We start from the raw sequence: 16,368 nt of genomic DNA on the forward strand, positions 1-16,368 counted from the left end.
ACACACTTCCCAGATTCGCCGTTCTATGGGTGCAAAACGTGACGGGTAGACATAGCATCCAAGGTTTAGTCTCAGCATGGGGATGATGGAGGCAATAGAGAAGAGGCATGGGGACGCGCAAGGAACAATGTGACTTGTGACTGCCATCGTGATGTGTGATGCAGCGCGACGCGTCACGCGTTTCTCATCGTACACACGCGCCTTGCACGCGCCCAAGACCTATCGCAGCTTTGGCCCACACATATCCTACTCCTCTTCAATCGCTCCGCCAGACTCCTCGCGCACCCACCTAGACCCGCCATGGCCCTCGACTCGGACAACGAAGTCACCCCCGAGGTGATGCTCGCCTTCTACCGCCTCCTGTACCCCTTCCACTCCCTCTTCACGTGGCTCAACCAGGGGCAAATCCCCACGAAGCTCTTCACGCAACGCGAGTTCGCGTTCACCCTCGCAGGAGACGTGTACCTGCGGTACCACTCGTTCATGTCTGCCGAGGAGCTCAAAAAGCAGGTCCTCGCGTTCAACCCGACGCGTTTCGAGATCGGGCCGATGTACTCTGCCCGTGTACGTCCTCCCCAACTTATCTATCTCCCCCTTTCCCCTCTTGTCTCCACCATCATGCCAAGCAGGTCACTGAACGCGCGCACAGCCGAAAGACAGAAAAACCGTCCGCCCGAGCGCGTTCACCCCGCTCCTGCGCGAGCTCGTGTTCGATATCGACATGACCGACTACGACGCCATCCGCACGTGCTGCTCCTCCGCGGACATCTGCGCGCGCTGCTGGGCGTTCATCGCCGCCGCCGTGCGCGTGCTGGACACCACGCTCCGGGAGCAATTCGGCTTTCGGCACATGCTCTGGGTATACTCGGGGCGGCGTGGTATCCATTTGTGGATCAGCGATGCAGATGCCCTCGAGCTCACGGACGAGCAGCGGCGCGCGCTCGTCGCGAGTTTGACGGTGATCGAGGGCGGGAAAGATATGCATAAGAAGGTGAATGTGAGGTTTACCAAGCAGAGTCCACTGCCGCCTGCGCTGTGGTCAGTCCCTTGTGATGTGCCATGCGATGATGAGGCTAATAATGACGAATGAAGGGGCGCGCGGGAGACTCTGAATGATAGGTTTGGAGAACTCATATTGCGGAATCAAGATTGCTTTGCCTCGCAGGAGGGGTGGGAAGCACTGCTGCGTTTAGTATCTGATGGCGGCATCGCCGAAACACTCCGAGAGGAGTGGACAGGTTCGAAGATATCATCAATAGACAAATGGCTTAGGCTCCGGGAGCTCGCCAAAGGAAGCAAGGTACACATTCTGCCTTTCTTGAACGATCAATGTCCAATAACATTGCACCATCTAGTCCCTCACCAGCGCCGTGTTTGAAGACATCCTCCTACAATACACCTACCCCCGAATTGACGCTGAAGTCTCAAAGCACCGGAACCACTTGCTCAAGGCACCGTTTTGCGTACACCCAAAGACAGGGCGCGTCTGTGTCCCGGTGGACCCCAGCCGAATCGACGAGTTCGATCCCGTAAAGGTGCCGACCGTCGGGCAGCTCCTACGGGAGCTCAATGAGGCAGGTGAGGGCGCAGGTCAGTCACTCATCCATCCCACATTGCGCTGCTTGTCACCATAGCCACGCGTCCATATTCTTATCTCATCGTCTCACCGCGTTGCTATGTGTTTCCTTGTTCCTTTGCAGACTGGCAGAAGACGAGCCTGAAGCCGTACGTGGACCTGTTCGACCAGCACACGAAGGGGATCATGAACGAGGTGCGACTAGCGAAGATGAAGGCCTCGGCGAACGGTGAGTGGCCCCTCGGTCGCGTGCCTAGCATTGGTGGTGCTGACGGAGCTTGTGTCAGACGTCCAAGATTGGTGATCCATCCGGCGGCTCGGGCGTTTTGCTTCACGCGGTCTTCGTCGTCTGTTGGCTCATGTATCCGTGTATCCATGCTCTCAGCATCGTGTAGTCTCATCTGTGCATCGGTGTGTTGGTCTCGTGGGATGTGCGGGAAAAGTAAGACGAGGCGCAGGGACCAGTTGGATGTCCGCTGATGTCCCGGACGAGGCGTCTTAGAGAGCACCTCTGGAACAAGCTCATTGTGGCTGTCGGCGCTTGACAGGTGACAGATCCTTTCTAGAAAGTTGCTGACAACAAAGCAACAACAAAGAGTTCGAGGCTGTTCGAGGTGTGGCTTGTGCATAACGCGTGGGTATGATTAAGACAAGGAGTCGGACTGCCTTCGCCAGTTCGAGCGCTCGAATAATCAAAAACTTGTGACTGAGACCAAAGCTTGGAACGATGTAACTGCAGCCATAAGGCAAGCGTCCGAAGAGTCCGAAGACAGCTGGTAATCGCCTCGTGTGATCGAGGAGCATTATGCGGGTAGGCGGAGGACAAGTCGACAAGTAGACGCTGCCATCGAGACAAAGGTGTCTAAAGAGAGACGTATGGTCGTCCCGATACGGAGATTATGCTCCGCCACCGGAGTGTTACATAGGGCGTTGATCGTTTCAAGATGGGAGCTCACTGGGAAGAACGCCCCGCCACTCCCAAGCTCCAGTCAGGCCGTAGCGCCTTGCCACCTTCCTAACCGCGCCCCCCGCCATCGGCTCATTAAATGTCTGGAAGCTCTACCGGGACAGCTTCTGCTGTCCCTATCATCCCTTCCACCTTCCAACCCACCGGCATGTCTTCAACGGCAACTTCCACCTCGTCTTCGCCCACCTCCACCTCGACGGACACCAGCAGTGACAACTCCCTCATCGACCCGAGCTCCCTCCTCTTCGGCTTCCTCGTCACCGTCCTCTCCCTTTTCGGCGTCTTCATGATCACGGGCCTCGTGTGGCATCGCCTTGCCATGCGTCGTCGCGCCCTCGACGCGGCCACCCGCGTTGGGCCAACAGGTCAGAGAGTCGTCCAGCTCGTCAAACCCGTCCTGTGGGATTCGTGGGTGGCCAACGCAGACGGTTGTGCCAAGTGGGCCGATGCCAAGGTAAGCCCCCATCCCGTTGCATCTTATATCTACTACGCATCCTCCCCTGTCTGTCTTTCCTCCAAGCATCTCCTCATCGCCAAGCCGCTGTTACTCTTACTCAGCAATTCACTGACTCCATTACATCATCCCCCAGCCCCTCGCAGCGCAGACCCTCGAGCTCTCCCCCGAAAAGTTCGCACTGCCGCCCCCCGACCCGCGCTCTGCCGCCTTCCGCAGGTGGCTCATCCGCAAAACCCCGCCCGAGGTGTACTACCTCTTCCACCCGCCACGGGCGCCCACCATTGTCACACCCACCTCTATCAATGCATCTCAAGTCGATCTTCCGCCAGCGGGAGCACACGTCCAGGTCTCCATGCTCATAGCGATGCCCCGACCACCCGAGGACCGGTACAGCGGCGCAGGCGCCGACACGGATGACGAGGAGAGGCCCCTGCCCGAGATGGTCGTCGGCACGACGCAGCTATCCTACTACAGCACGTCGAGCACGCTGTCGCTGAGTCATCATCAGGGCCCATAGCATTTGTTCGTTGTATGTTTTCTTCCATCCTTTTTTCTTGTATGGTTATGATTTTGGTTGCAGTACGTTATCTCTTTTGCATTGCTGTCCGTTGTATTATTGTACACTACGCATAGATCAGCTGGGACTCGTGGTTCAACGTTCTAATGAGACAGGTCCGTTTCACATCTGAGGCTGTGCGACAAGGTGGCTGCTCCCAGTGTAAGGCGTGGCCCACCGAGGCTGAAAGAACAATGTCCGCCTTGACCTCCCGATTTTCCGTTCTCTACGCAACTTCTTCTCGAACAGGAAGCCTTGCATGCAGTGGTGACTCCGAACACCCTTGCAAGTGTATCACTCGGCATCCATTCATCGGGCTAATCGGTTTCTCGCAGACAATTCCGTGAGTGTTGCATTGTCAGCACTGTCAACACAGGCCAACGAGCGTCAAAAGAGCGAGCGCCTAAAATTGAACTCTGCCTTCCCGCGGCGCTCGGTCTTGTTGGATCTTATGTTGTATACACCGCTCCAGAACGTTCTGGCGCCATAGGCTTTCCCATGCTTTATGCTATGTTGGGCTTGCAGAACGTGCTACACTCGTGGCTAGTGACGACACTCTGGCCTCCCGCGAATGTGCAGATCTGCACGGCTCATGCTTCACACCGCCCTCATGGCTGTCAAGACTGTACACACAGGAGCGAAGCTGGACGCTGTACGTATCTAGTCCATGGCCGAGCGCTCGTCCAGAAACTCCTTTGCACACAGTCATCCCGGTGTTGTGACAAGGCTTCTATCGCTCTTGAGCTGTCGGTGAGATGGCTCACTGTTTATTGGACGCAGTATGCACAGAACCTTCGAGATATGTCAAGCACTTCCTAAAGAAGACCACTTGGACACCAGCTCCTGAACTGTACCGTCTGTGTTCGGCCGGCGTTCATCCCTCGCGTCCTTGTATGCACAGTGTTTTCTGATGCGAAAATCTACGGCCTTTGTTTTCTACACCGGCATGGTCAAAGCCATACAGTACACGCGTCCTCAATGTGGCTCTGCTGTGTCTACGCAGCTGATTGCGCCTGCGATTGCACTCAGCGATGGGTCTGATTAGCTGACATTATTAGGCCGAGCGTCTGCTGGTACTCGGGCTCCTGCGAGGTCCGCCCTGGTTTCTTGGCCCGTCTACTGTGCCGACTCGTAGCAGGCAGTTATAAGGATGGGGAGTCGGCTGCCCGCTCTTTTTCTTCAGTATAACATCTCCTCTTATTTTCTACGTCGTCTATCGCAAATAGGTCTCTTGCCTTCGAACTCAATTATCACAACGGCAACGCACCCCTCCAACATGCCCGGACGCGTCACCACCGTAACTCTCCACCCCCTTCTGGCCTTCAAACCCGACACGTACATCCAAGAATCGACATATAGCCAGTGTGCCCTAGAATGGGACGTGCGATTGCCACCGCATACAGCACGCATTGTCCCTACCCCCGCAGCAGTAGTAGCCTCATCGCGGGCTCCGCCGCCTCCAGCATACAACACCCCCGCTCCTTCCAAATCCTCGGCACCCCTCCCGCGCTCGATCACCCCCGCCGAGCTCGCCCAATCCGCGACGACACCGCCTGTACGCTCGCTCAACCTCACCTGCGGGATCCTCCCGCCCGAATGGCGCATCCGCGCGACCACATCCTCTTCCTCCTCGTTAACCCCGAACGCCCCCAACGCCACCCCAAGCCAAAGCCCATACGTGACCGTCGCCGACGTCCTCGCCGCGATCCACACGCTCCTCGCGCAGCGCGTCAGCCACGCCGAGTGGGAGCGCCTCGCGCCGAAAGAGAGCGACCGCGTCGCGCGGACGTTTCACGCGCGCTGGCGGTGCGCGGACGGCGGCGACGAGGGCCAGTCGCGGGAGTACTATGGGGGCGTGAGGAGGGTGGACTGGGTGTTGCATGCGACGGCGTTTGCGGGGCTGACGTGTGTGCCTGCGGTGGCTGCCAGTGATGGTGATGGTGCTAGTGGTGGGGAGGCGGGGAGGAGGCGGAAGGGGGAGGTGGAGGTGGTGATTACGCTGAGGCGGGAGAAGAGCCGGAAGGGGGAGAAGAAGGGGACGAAGTAAGGGAAGGGTAGGAGTTCTGGATTGGATTTGAGGATTGGGCTTTGTTTTTTGCTGGATGTCTCTGTCTTTGTGATATTGTATATTCGAATAACTGCATTTATGAACTCTATGATCTTACGTTATATATTATGTAGCATTGTGTTTCTCTTACGCGACTGTAGCACTAATATCAAGCATTCTCTCATAAATTTTCCATGATTCGTTCGTAAAACCCATCAGCCTGTAATCGCAATCACTCATGAGCGCTAATTGTATTCTTTATTTTTACCTCTGAGCGCTTGGTTTAGTATGCTATCCCGTGAGCACAGCATACTAGTGCCTACGTTGACACTGACCCTTGCCAAGTACAGCATGCATGGACGATGGTTGGTACCTGTAAAATCCGTCCTGGATCATGGATGTCCACCCGAGTTGTAGGTCCTAAGGAAACTAGTGGCCTCTGAACTCTCTCATATTGATTTGGACTCGGAGGTATCGGGTGATAAGATGAGAAGAAAGGGCACATCATTTTGTGGACTCAGTCAGAACCAAGTACAGACCGCGATTCTAGCAAGAATTAATATGGGCAAGCAGTATTGGGCGAGCAGGCACTGCGGGGGGATCTTCAATAGCTTTCTATATAACACTCCTCTGAAGAAAACCACACATGATTCTGTGAAAAATGTATGTTCAACTGTACGCGGAACTCACGAGGAATGACAGCTCGACTTGGGCGAAAGTGGCGCCAAGTGTGTGTTTTAAAGTACGCTCGGGAGTTTCCGGGACGTTTCTCACAGACTCGGGAATCAGCGGCGCTCCACATCTTGACTTCGTGCCACTCCCATCGACGGGGCTACACGAATTTACTTTACGACTCTGCTCTAGCCATCCATCGACAGTGCAACTACCCGGCGAAAGCGAAAGTGAAAGCTCTCATACCGTCACACTGCTCGCTCGCGGTTCATGGAAGGTCTCATTGCATCGCTGGTGGCTCCGCACCGTTAACACCGCCACGCTTGCCATTTGCTCTTGCGTCAATGGAACCCAAGTGAAAGACTGGCTGCATCAGTACGGTGTATCGTCTCTGGTGGACCTCCTGCGCAACGGTGGCTCCCTTTCTTCCACGATCTGCTCCCTTCACCGCTTCATCCATGACTCGTCTGGCATCGGATTCCCCTGCCCATTTAGCGTTCAACAACTTGGCAATCACCGACTCGACCAGCCCACAGCTTGGTGTCAACGGTGCCCGTTCAGAGCTAGCATGCTGTGCAACGTATGCTCCTGGTGCTCGTGCCCGCCGCGCCGCCTAAAGCCCACCTTACGGAATCCCGCCTGTCGTCTTGATTTGGTAATACCTTTAAAAGGAAATAACCTTTTTAGGCTTGCTCATGTGACCATCACAAGCAAGCGTATGCATGTTAGCTGGTCGCCCCTTCGCCGCTGACGCTGGCGACAGCGAGCAATGCCCGGTGCTATCAGAAATTCTATTTCCTTCTGGTTGGCACCCTATGTCGTCTGTTTACCGCGCATGCTTCGGGTAGGATCCGTCCACCTGGGTTCCTTTTCGCTGGGCCCACCAAGGTTTTTGGCGTCCACCACTACATCCTTCCTTCCTGCGTCCGTCTTGCAGCAAGCAGCTCTTCTCCGATCTTCCTGTGCACCAGTATGAGGTTTGGATGTGACAGACTTTCCTTAGCCGGTCACTCTGTTCCGCTGTGGCTCTGCTCAAGTTCCCAATTTGCTCAACTGGCCACCGTGATGATAAAAGGCAACACCTCTCGTTCACCCACCCCATCTCCTCTTTCCCTCCTACTACCACCTACCCACTCACAAACCGAGTCAGTAAAGATTTTGCACCATAGGATGCTTGGTCAACGTTACTGACAATACATACATTTACAGAAACATGCCTGGTCGAGTCCACTTTACTGCAGTCAACCCTCTGCTCGCCTTCACCCCCGACACACACAAGTTCTCTGCGCTCCAGCTACACACCCCCTGCGCCATCAGCTGGGACGTCCGCGACCCACCTCGTAAGGCAGAAGTCGTCCTCGATGCCACTCCGTCATCATCCTCTTCGACGTCCGCCTCATCGTCGTCGTCGTCATCAACCTCGTCGGGCCCACGGTCGCTGACGAACGCTGAGCTCTCTCAACATGCAACGCACCCGCCTGTCCGGGCCCTGCGCCTGACCTGTGGGCTCCTCGCTCCTGATTGGCTCGTCGTCGCGACTGCGTCGAGCTCCTGCGACGGCGTGACCGTCGGCGACGTACTCATGGCCATCCATGATGCGCTCGTCCAGCGCGTCGGTCAGAGGGAATGGAAGCAGCTTATGCCCAAAGCGAGCAAGCGCATCGCTCGCGTGTTTTATGCGCGCTGTGGCTCGGCGCCGGGCGAGGTCGAGCAGGCGCGGGAGTATTTTGGAGGCGTCAAGAGGGTCGATTGGTTGCTCAACGCGACGGCGTTCGCTGGGCTGACATGCCTGGAGAGCGACTCGGGCGAGCCGGAGGCGGTCATCACGCTCAAGAAGGCATGGTCATGACGTGTATGGCGACAGAAATCTGGATGCAAAGAGATGCACGTTGTATATACCCGAGCTAGCAATCGCTTTGTTTGATTGAAATGTTGATACCTTGATCATATGTACTTGTATGCAATAGTGTTCCATAGTACTGTAAATAAACAAGTACCAGTATCATAAATAGCACGTGTGATCTTGCAATAGGAAGGCGCCTTCCTAGTGTCGGCGCCTACTGCCACCAATGGCGTTGGAAGTCTGGCAGTGACTTGAAAGGTGAAGGAGGTCCTTATATTTATCTAGCATGTGTCAGACTGGTCAAAAAATCGATGTCAGTACCGTGCGCGCAGCTGGACTAGCTACAGGAAATATACCAATTTATATCGTGTCGTCGCATAACGTACTGCGCGGCTGCTGTGAGGCAAACTGTATAGACGTCAGCATCTCGGTCCCATTTTGAGATCCTCCCCTTTCTAGTTTGTCATTGTGTTCGTGGATGCTGAGCATCATGTGCGGGCCGATCATACAGAGTTGCACGACGTCAGATACTCTTTGGAGGACATTGAGGGTTGTTCCGCCCATTGGAGATTTCTCGAACAGAATGTTGTACAATAAGTAATAAAATACCACAAAGAAGGGAGGACTCTCACGTATGCAACCGCGGCTGGCGCGAAGTAAAATGAGACTAATCCGATTGCCGACGTCAATGTGGCACTGATCGTGTGGAGGTATTTGAGTATGAAGTCTCGCTAAAACATACTGCTTGGGAAGAACTCACAGGACAAAATATAGAAGATGTTGTCGAACGACAAACATGTATAGACCGCATGTTCTCCATGTCTCGAGCAATGACTTTCCTTGCTCCTGGATATGTCGGGAGAAGGAATAACAAGACATCGCAAGCAGGAGGGAGTGATATACCAGGGAAGCGGAGATGGCCGTAACATATAGGGAGACGTAGAAATCGGATGGCTCGAGGATACACGCATCTTCGTGTACCAGGGCCCCTTGAAATTTTTGTGCTAGGGCAAAGAAATATCAGCTCCAACGTGAAACACGCTCAACAGAATCTACGGACCTATTACCGTAATGCCCGGATTTACGACGCTCAGCTGCAGCAACATTCGCTACCTGCTCAAAAGCATAGCAGATACCTAGCGGTACGATGACCCTATATGAGCGACCGTAGAGTGCATGGATTCTCAGCGTCATCATGCCTGTCCAATTTTCAAATCAACTTCAGGTCTGCTCTAGTTATATCGCGGGGAACGCACCGTCTAATGCAAAGCCCAGCATGATCCTGAGCATTATTTGCTGCAGGATGACTGATATATAACCTAGACGAGTGTTTGTTTGATGCCTCAGCCATAGCTCCGTAGAGACTCACAGCTACGGATCATCCGATGAAGAAGATTTAATTGAAGCGTCATCTTAATGATGGAGAATACTGCTCACAACTTCAATGTCATCAGCTACACGGTGAGTGTAAGCTTAGAAAGGTAGATCCTTGCGTACTCGATAAGATATAACACCCAGACGCGGAACTTCGCGGTGTCATATCAGGGGTAGTTTCCACTGATGACAGGGTTTGGGAAATACGGATGGCCCAGCTGTTGTCAGTGGCTCAGCATGGCCCGTTTTCAGATTATCAGAGTTTCTTACCTTGCATAGATAAGACCAAGATACCGAAGCTATCCGCGTCCAATACAATCGACAGAAGCAGCGGAGGAGAATCATTACTCACACACAAATAGACACTGGTATAAATCTTAGAACGTCGTAAACCCTACGACCACGGACGTTACGGGATTCAAAAGAATAGCCTATGTGCGGCCACGTACCCGTATCGTACGTAGCTTTGAAAGTCGCCGTGCGTTAGATGAAAGTGCTTTATTGCTACCAAACTTACTTCACGATGAAAATTGATGACTGGCGGAATCATCATCGTGTAGTAACCTGTCCAGGAGGGGCGCATCACGTACTGTAATCAAAAACAACCAAGGTACATGTTGCGACTGGGCAAAGGCCGAATTTTTTACTCAATAGATGCGGAACCATGCAGTGTGCAAGACTTACCATCTAAGTAGCCCGATACTACTAGTTCTTCTATAGCTGCGGTCTGGGTGAGTATGGAGGACTCGGACATTAGGGTGTGAAAAGGATGCCAGTGGTTAGCTCAAGTTAGGTAGAGTTGGAGAGCTGGAGGAGCGTGCGCGGTGGCGCAGTGCCTTTTGTAGTGGCCAATGCCGTGATGGAGGAGCAAGCGCTCACAACAAACACAACCAAATAATCCAGGAACGCTATGGGCCATTTTCTCATCATTTTCTCATAGTTTTACACCCCTCTTATGCTAGTACTAGTACCTCGCTCGTCCGAACATGTTGATGGACACGTTGTCAGTACCTCTCAGTTTGCTACAGTGTCATTGATCATCAGTGCGTCACCATGTTCATCCACTGTGTAGCTTCACTACTACCTGCAGGAAATGGTGTACATACTAGTTTCGCGCTGGATAGGTCTTTTCTCCCTTCAATGGTGTACCAGGTCTAACAATGTTATAACGGGTAACCATCCAGCTATCCCTTGGTTCCGAAGTGTAACGTGTTCACCTTCATCCAAGGCCCATGGCCTACGGTCAAAGCGTATCATAGTACATCTAAAGTTAGTATGGGAACGACATCAGCCTGGAACTGGTGACTTGGCTTCCGCATGTAGTATCAATAACAAACTTACTTCTAGGTTTATACGACCTTCTCGATTCGTACCAACTACTAGGAACATGCCGCTTCCTCAATCCGTGGCGCAAACATAGTCAAGCAGATGACCACCACTTTTGGATGTTTACATCCACATCAAGGGTTAGTTTTGCTGCGCACCACCGATGTTACATGGGTGAATTGATTTCATGCTCACTGTGGTTTACTACGCTTCTTTTAGGGTGCAAGCCGGCGCTGTTCTCCGGCGCTCATTGCGATGAAACGTTCCAGAATTCATAGGCATAAGCGCGCGCTTGCTACGTTCTATCCTCATGGCCGTGGAGCTTAGCGCTCAAGCTGAATACATTTGCATGGGATTAGGCAAGCTTCGTCACGTTGACCAGCGTTAAACAGCGAAACCACGGGTCCCGACTTGCCATGAACGCCAAGTAGAGCGGACAGAACCTTATCGTACGGTTGGTTTTCTCATGCTTGAAGCTGTGATGTCTTAAACGCTCCAGTCAGATGTTCGGGACAGATTATCGGAAATGGAGAGTCAGCGCTTAGCGGTTCAAACATATAATTTGACTTTCATCTCGACTGGAACGTACGACCAGGCTTCCCCGTTGCGCATCGTCTCTTACACCCACTCAGTGATCAGTTTACAATGCTTCTTAGCACTGCGCCTGAGAAAGACGTCCTCGGGCTTTATGCTCGTAACGTCGTTCGAGACTTCGACAAATCCATCACGGCCCAACTTAAAGATCAACTTGAAACCCACGTTCAACAAGACAAAAACAAGCGAAGGCCTCATCAAGAGCATTGCATTGGTATCCTTGGTGCGGGTGTTGGGGGCCTTTACACGGCCCTCATACTTGACTCCTTGGGTATCAAATACGAGATTCTTGAAGCATCAAACAGAACGGGAGGACGGCTGTATACACACAAGTTTCAGGGTGGTGGGCACTATGATTACTACGTAAGCATTCATCGACGACTCCATCGCACCTCGTCTTTCTCCTCGAAATCTGACCACGTTACATAAGGACGTTGGTGCAATGCGCTTCCCTTTGCCGAAGAAGAAGAACGGCGTCTTCGTGAATGGCGTCATGCGGCGCCTTGCCAAACTCATCGAGTATCCACCCCTCAACACTAATTCTGACCCGGGGTGTCCGCCGCTCAAGGATAGGCTCATCCCATACTACTTCACTCCGCCTCCTTCTTCGAGACCCGGAATTCTCTACTATAACGGGGTTCACAAGCGCGATGATCAACCTGCAGAAGAACTCGACTTCAAATCTGAAGCATTAGGGATCTCGAACGCATATGCGCAAGCTGCCGTTACTGCCATCGAGAACGACGTAGTAGGACCGTTTACCCGACTGCTTTCGAAGGACTTGGACCGAGGGATAACTGAAGGGGAGGGATGGAAGGTCCTGAAAGCGAACGACGATTACTCCATGCGCGGGTACATGTCCTTCAAATATATGCCTAGCGTCACTCTCGAACTTCTGCCTGACCACCTTCCCACCAACGTCGTCAACTATTCCGAGATGCTGAACGGCTCGACTGCCTCTTGGGACCAAGGGTTTGCCGACTCTGTTCTTGAAACCATGGCCTTTGCGCGAGATGGAGCCAGTAACATCACGGAAGTTGATTGGAGGTGCTTTGAGTAAGTAGTTTGCATGTCTGTCAGTGTTTCTGCCCCTCTGACGACCATGCTCCCCTATTTTAGCGGAGGGTCTCAGCAGCTGACGGACTACATGGCACGGTACCTGCGTTCTCGACACGATGACCCGATAAAGTTAGAAAAAAGGGTTGTAGCTCTCAATTCGACCAGTGAAGAAGTCATCGAAGTTTCGGTGACTGGCGAACCCAAGCCGCGTCGCTATACGCACGTCATATCGACTCTGCCGCTCCCCGTTTATCGCACAATCGACACGAAGAACGTAAACATGAGCGTCATACAAAAGACTGCCATTCGTCAGCTTCAGCACGACCCGGCCATCAAAATTGGTATTCGGTTCAAAGAGCCGTGGTGGACTACAAAGCTAGGAATTGTCGGCGGTCAGTCCTACACAGATCTACCCATCCGCCGCGTCGTGTATCCCTCCTATGGTGCTGCACCGAAGCCTGCATCTAACGTGCTCATCGCATGCTATACCACCTCCAATGACGCGTACCGTCTGAGCGCTCTCGCTGCTGGGGAGAAGCAGGACAAGGAGGCGCTCAAGGACCTCGTTCTTAGGAATCTAGCCGAGGTACACGCTGTTAACGACAAGAAAGCGCCTGATCCCCACTTCAAAGTGACGCACGAGTTCCTTATGGATCAGTTCGAGGACATGCACGTTTTTGAGTGGAACCATAATCCGTACACGATGTGTAAGTCTCTATTTTCTGTCGTTTTGTACGCATTAAGAACTCAGTGTTTTGTTTCTATAGCTGCCTTCGCTATGTTCGGTCCGGGAAACTTCAAGCAGTTTTATCCCGCAATGATCACACCTGCAGCTAACAATCGTCTCTATTTCGCAAGTGAAGCGATCAGCCCTCGGCACGCGTGCGTACCCATATTGTCCGATGATTATTGGTTCAATTCTCAGATCATGTTTCAGTTGGGTCGTTGGCGCACTCGATAGCGTCTGGCGTGCCGTCGACACATATCTGCACTGCACGGGGCAGTATAAGCAGAGGGTTATCTTCAGACTTATGTGGGGAAACAACATGGAGTGGGCTGAGCCTTCCGACGACGACCCTTGCCGTATGCCTCAGAAGCTTCCCACCGAGGTACCTGACTCGAAGGGCGATAAGGCTCAGGTTTTTGACGACTCATTTGACGAGCACTTCGATTTGATGGAGAAGGCTATGCTCGGTGGTGTAGTAAAATTCTAGGGTGAGTTTATAAGGATTGTATTGGCTTGGCGTTGCTCTGCTGCAATTGTACAACATCTCGGCGCGTGTAAAGCTAGGGTATCAAAGTTAGGAAGCAATGTACAATAATTGTTTGGCGCAACTAGCATCCAATGGATCGGAGGGGATGGTTTACGATGCAGAGAAAATACTCATGCGAGCGTTCTTCACGTTGTGTCTGCTCAGGCATCGTGGTCCCGACTCTTAAAGCAGTAACCTGACATCAACGTTTCATCTCAAGGTCCATATGTTCGAGATTCACGGTAACTAAATTCCACCTGCTAGTACAGCGGAGCCCAGAGTGCATCCCCGGCGCCCCGAACGGTTATTATGCCCACCTTTCTCGACGACCTTGCTCCGCGGATTATCCCAACGCAGGATGACTACTGTACCCCCACGCCTCCCAAACAGACCACAACAGAGAATAAATCGCAGGTCGCATATTGAATCTAGAAATTTTACCGGGTTGAGAACAACTAAATATGTCAGGACACATGGTTTCGACGTATGTATATTATGAGAAAACAAAAGACGAGATTATCCACCATTATGAGTCCTCTTCCGACTTTCAAGCATACGTCCATTAATGGCCCGCGAGGAGCATCTTCCTAGGGTCCTCGATGTAGTCGCGGACTTTGACTAAAAGCGGGAGCATAAATCAGCATCCTGTGATTTAAGTAGAAAATGCGATGAGACGAACCGAGGAAAGTAACGGCCTCACGGCCGTCGAGAAGTCTGTGGTCGTAGGTCAGGGCGACGACCATGATAGGCCGGATGACGATCTGGCCGTTAACGACAACGGGCTTCTCCTTAATGGCGTGCATGCCCAGGACAGCAGCCTGGGGCAGGTTGATGATGGGGGTGCCGTATAGTGAGCCGAAAACACCGCCGTTGGAGCTGAGCAACCAGAATTAAAACCAAAGCAAAGGGGATAAAAAGAGAAGCGAAACTCACATGGTGAACGAGCCACCAGCCATGTCTTCAAGCGTGAGCTTGCCATCGCGCGCCTTCTTGCCGAGCGCGGCAATCTCCTTCTCGATATCAACGAAGCCCATCCCCTCCGCGTTGCGCACGACGGGGGTGACGAGGCCCTTGGGCGTCGCGACGGCGACGCTCAGGTCGACGTAGTCGCGATAGACGATCTCGTCGCCCTCGATCGACGCGTTCGCGGTCGGGATCTCCTGCAGCGCGAGGACGGACGCGCGCGCGAACGCAGACATGAAGCCGAGCTTGACGTCATGCTCCTTGAGCACCTCGTCCTTGAACTTCTTGCGCATCTCCATCAACGACGACATGTCGATCTCATTGAACGTCGTCAACGAGGCCGCCGCGTTCTGCGACTCCTTCAGGCGCTCCGAGATGCGCTGGCGCATGCGCGTCATCTTGACCTGTAGGACGAGAGTTCATTAGGGAGTTTAATGAAAATGTGAGAATTTCTGATTTATTTACCCGAGTCTCGTTACGAGTGCCCGGAACCCTTGCGGGAGAGGGTTTTGATTCCTCCTTGGCCTCCTTCTTAGGCTTAGGGGCCTCCTTCTTGGCTCCAGCACCCTGAGCACCGGGCTGATTGCTTGGTGCCTGCTTGTCGCCCTGAGAAGGAGAGGGAGGCTCAGGCATCTTCTTCTCGACCTGCTGGTCCTTGGGCTCCTCTTTATCCTCCGTTTCCTTTTTAGGAGTGTCCTCCTTCTGGGGCTCTTCCTGCTTGGGCTCCTCGTTCGACTGCTCTTGGGGGGCAGACGAGCCTGGCGGGCGCATTAGGCCTCGAGTGCAAAAGCAAAAGTACAAAGAAAACGCACTTTGGCCACCTTCACCGGGCTCAATCTTGAACAGGTCCTGTCCGACAGACACGGTATCCTCCTCGTTGGCGAGAAGTTCAACAATCTTGCCAGCCTTGGGTGCATTTACGGTGACATCAATCTGAGGCAGCCAGAGTCAGCGCATACATTCAGAGTCATGAAAAGAGAGTTGCAAAGTCGCAGAGGCAGCTTCACTCATTCCGAACACCAAGACATCGAAGAAAACGCACCTTGTCGGTCTCAATAGTCGCGACCTCCTCGTCCGCCTCCACCGAATCGCCAACCTGCTTCGACCAGGACCTCAGCGTACCCTCGGAGATGGACTCGGCCATCTGGGGCACTTTAACCGTCTCGGCTGTTTACGTGTGATCGTCGTCAGCGACTCCCAGGGAAAAGCGAGCGATACGTCATAGCACACGTACCCTTCAAGAGGCGTGACGAGTGGAACTGGGAGCGCTGCAGCTGGCTGCTGGCTGCTTTCCTGCCAATGATCCGTTGAGCATCATCGTCGAGGGTACGTTGACAGACGTCCCTCGAGACGGGGAGTGTGGCTAGAAGTGAAGGAGACGTGTCCGTACCATCCTTTGGACATGGAAACGGATTGCTTGTTGGCGTACAGCGCCCGGCTGCGAGCAGCAGCGATAACGCGTTTTGACAACATATGTCGGGTCGTGGGGTGTGGATGCCGCTGGGCGGTATGAAAAGGACGGGGAAGGGGATGGGGTGTGGAAGGAGAAGAGAGGGACGGTGTGATGATGCGCTTCGTTTGCTTTGAGAAGGGAGAGGACGGAACAAGTGACCACGGCCAGCCCGGTGATGCCGCGCCACCTGCCAACACCCTCCCCCGGTAACCCCCTCTCAGTCGCGCT

General features: G+C 53.4%; 7 protein-coding genes across 7 annotated transcripts; 5 read left to right on the forward strand and 2 right to left on the reverse strand.

Moving 5' to 3' along the window:
- The first annotated feature begins 278 nt into the window (after positions 1-278).
- On the forward strand, positions 279-1,936 carry CONPUDRAFT_128108 (prim-pol domain-containing protein). The gene is made up of 6 exons (XM_007773308.1): positions 279-564; positions 650-1,038; positions 1,093-1,300; positions 1,356-1,590; positions 1,701-1,805; positions 1,864-1,936. The coding sequence occupies exons 1-6, from the start codon at positions 301-303 to the stop codon at positions 1,878-1,880; spliced, it is 1,218 nt and encodes a 405-aa protein (XP_007771498.1). The 5' UTR covers positions 279-300; the 3' UTR covers positions 1,881-1,936.
- Positions 1,937-2,464: 528 nt separating this feature from the next.
- CONPUDRAFT_83859 (uncharacterized protein) lies at positions 2,465-3,712 on the forward strand. The gene is made up of 2 exons (XM_007773309.1): positions 2,465-2,997; positions 3,134-3,712. The coding sequence occupies exons 1-2, from the start codon at positions 2,623-2,625 to the stop codon at positions 3,515-3,517; spliced, it is 759 nt and encodes a 252-aa protein (XP_007771499.1). The 5' UTR covers positions 2,465-2,622; the 3' UTR covers positions 3,518-3,712.
- A 1,120-nt stretch (positions 3,713-4,832) lies between these two features.
- CONPUDRAFT_167471 (uncharacterized protein) lies at positions 4,833-5,748 on the forward strand (the record flags this gene model as incomplete). The annotated part of the gene is made up of 1 exon (XM_007773310.1): positions 4,833-5,748. The coding sequence occupies one exon, from the start codon at positions 4,833-4,835 to the stop codon at positions 5,601-5,603; it is 771 nt and encodes a 256-aa protein (XP_007771500.1). The 3' UTR covers positions 5,604-5,748.
- A 679-nt stretch (positions 5,749-6,427) lies between these two features.
- CONPUDRAFT_83860 (uncharacterized protein) lies at positions 6,428-8,176 on the forward strand. Its single transcript, XM_007773311.1, has 2 exons — positions 6,428-7,420; positions 7,485-8,176. The coding sequence occupies exon 2, from the start codon at positions 7,489-7,491 to the stop codon at positions 8,122-8,124; it is 636 nt and encodes a 211-aa protein (XP_007771501.1). The 5' UTR covers positions 6,428-7,420; positions 7,485-7,488; the 3' UTR covers positions 8,125-8,176.
- A 242-nt stretch (positions 8,177-8,418) lies between these two features.
- CONPUDRAFT_75140 (uncharacterized protein) lies at positions 8,419-10,246 on the reverse strand (the record flags this gene model as incomplete). Its single annotated transcript, XM_007772981.1, has 12 exons — positions 8,419-8,459; positions 8,505-8,691; positions 8,751-8,849; positions 8,879-9,122; positions 9,179-9,317; positions 9,375-9,437; positions 9,488-9,547; positions 9,616-9,710; positions 9,763-9,791; positions 9,845-9,886; positions 10,010-10,056; positions 10,177-10,246. 12 exons carry the CDS (start codon positions 10,244-10,246, stop codon positions 8,419-8,421), a joined length of 1,116 nt encoding a protein of 371 aa, XP_007771171.1.
- Positions 10,247-11,463: 1,217 nt separating this feature from the next.
- CONPUDRAFT_156452 (uncharacterized protein) lies at positions 11,464-13,685 on the forward strand (the record flags this gene model as incomplete). Its single annotated transcript, XM_007773312.1, has 5 exons — positions 11,464-11,775; positions 11,843-12,468; positions 12,532-13,178; positions 13,239-13,353; positions 13,409-13,685. The coding sequence occupies 5 exons, from the start codon at positions 11,464-11,466 to the stop codon at positions 13,683-13,685; spliced, it is 1,977 nt and encodes a 658-aa protein (XP_007771502.1).
- Positions 13,686-14,138: 453 nt separating this feature from the next.
- On the reverse strand, positions 14,139-16,243 carry CONPUDRAFT_83861 (dihydrolipoyllysine-residue succinyltransferase 1). The gene is made up of 8 exons (XM_007773313.1): positions 16,078-16,243; positions 15,922-15,980; positions 15,730-15,854; positions 15,500-15,620; positions 15,153-15,445; positions 14,658-15,091; positions 14,404-14,600; positions 14,139-14,342 (listed from the first exon to the last, which is right to left on the reverse strand). Exons 1-8 carry the CDS (start codon positions 16,158-16,160, stop codon positions 14,287-14,289), a joined length of 1,368 nt encoding a protein of 455 aa, XP_007771503.1. The 5' UTR covers positions 16,161-16,243; the 3' UTR covers positions 14,139-14,286.
- Between the last annotated feature and the right edge of the window lie 125 nt (positions 16,244-16,368).

The sequence above is a fragment of the Coniophora puteana genome (genome assembly GCF_000271625.1).
Source record: "Coniophora puteana RWD-64-598 SS2 unplaced genomic scaffold CONPUscaffold_10, whole genome shotgun sequence".
Lineage (NCBI taxonomy): Eukaryota > Fungi > Basidiomycota > Agaricomycetes > Boletales > Coniophoraceae > Coniophora > Coniophora puteana.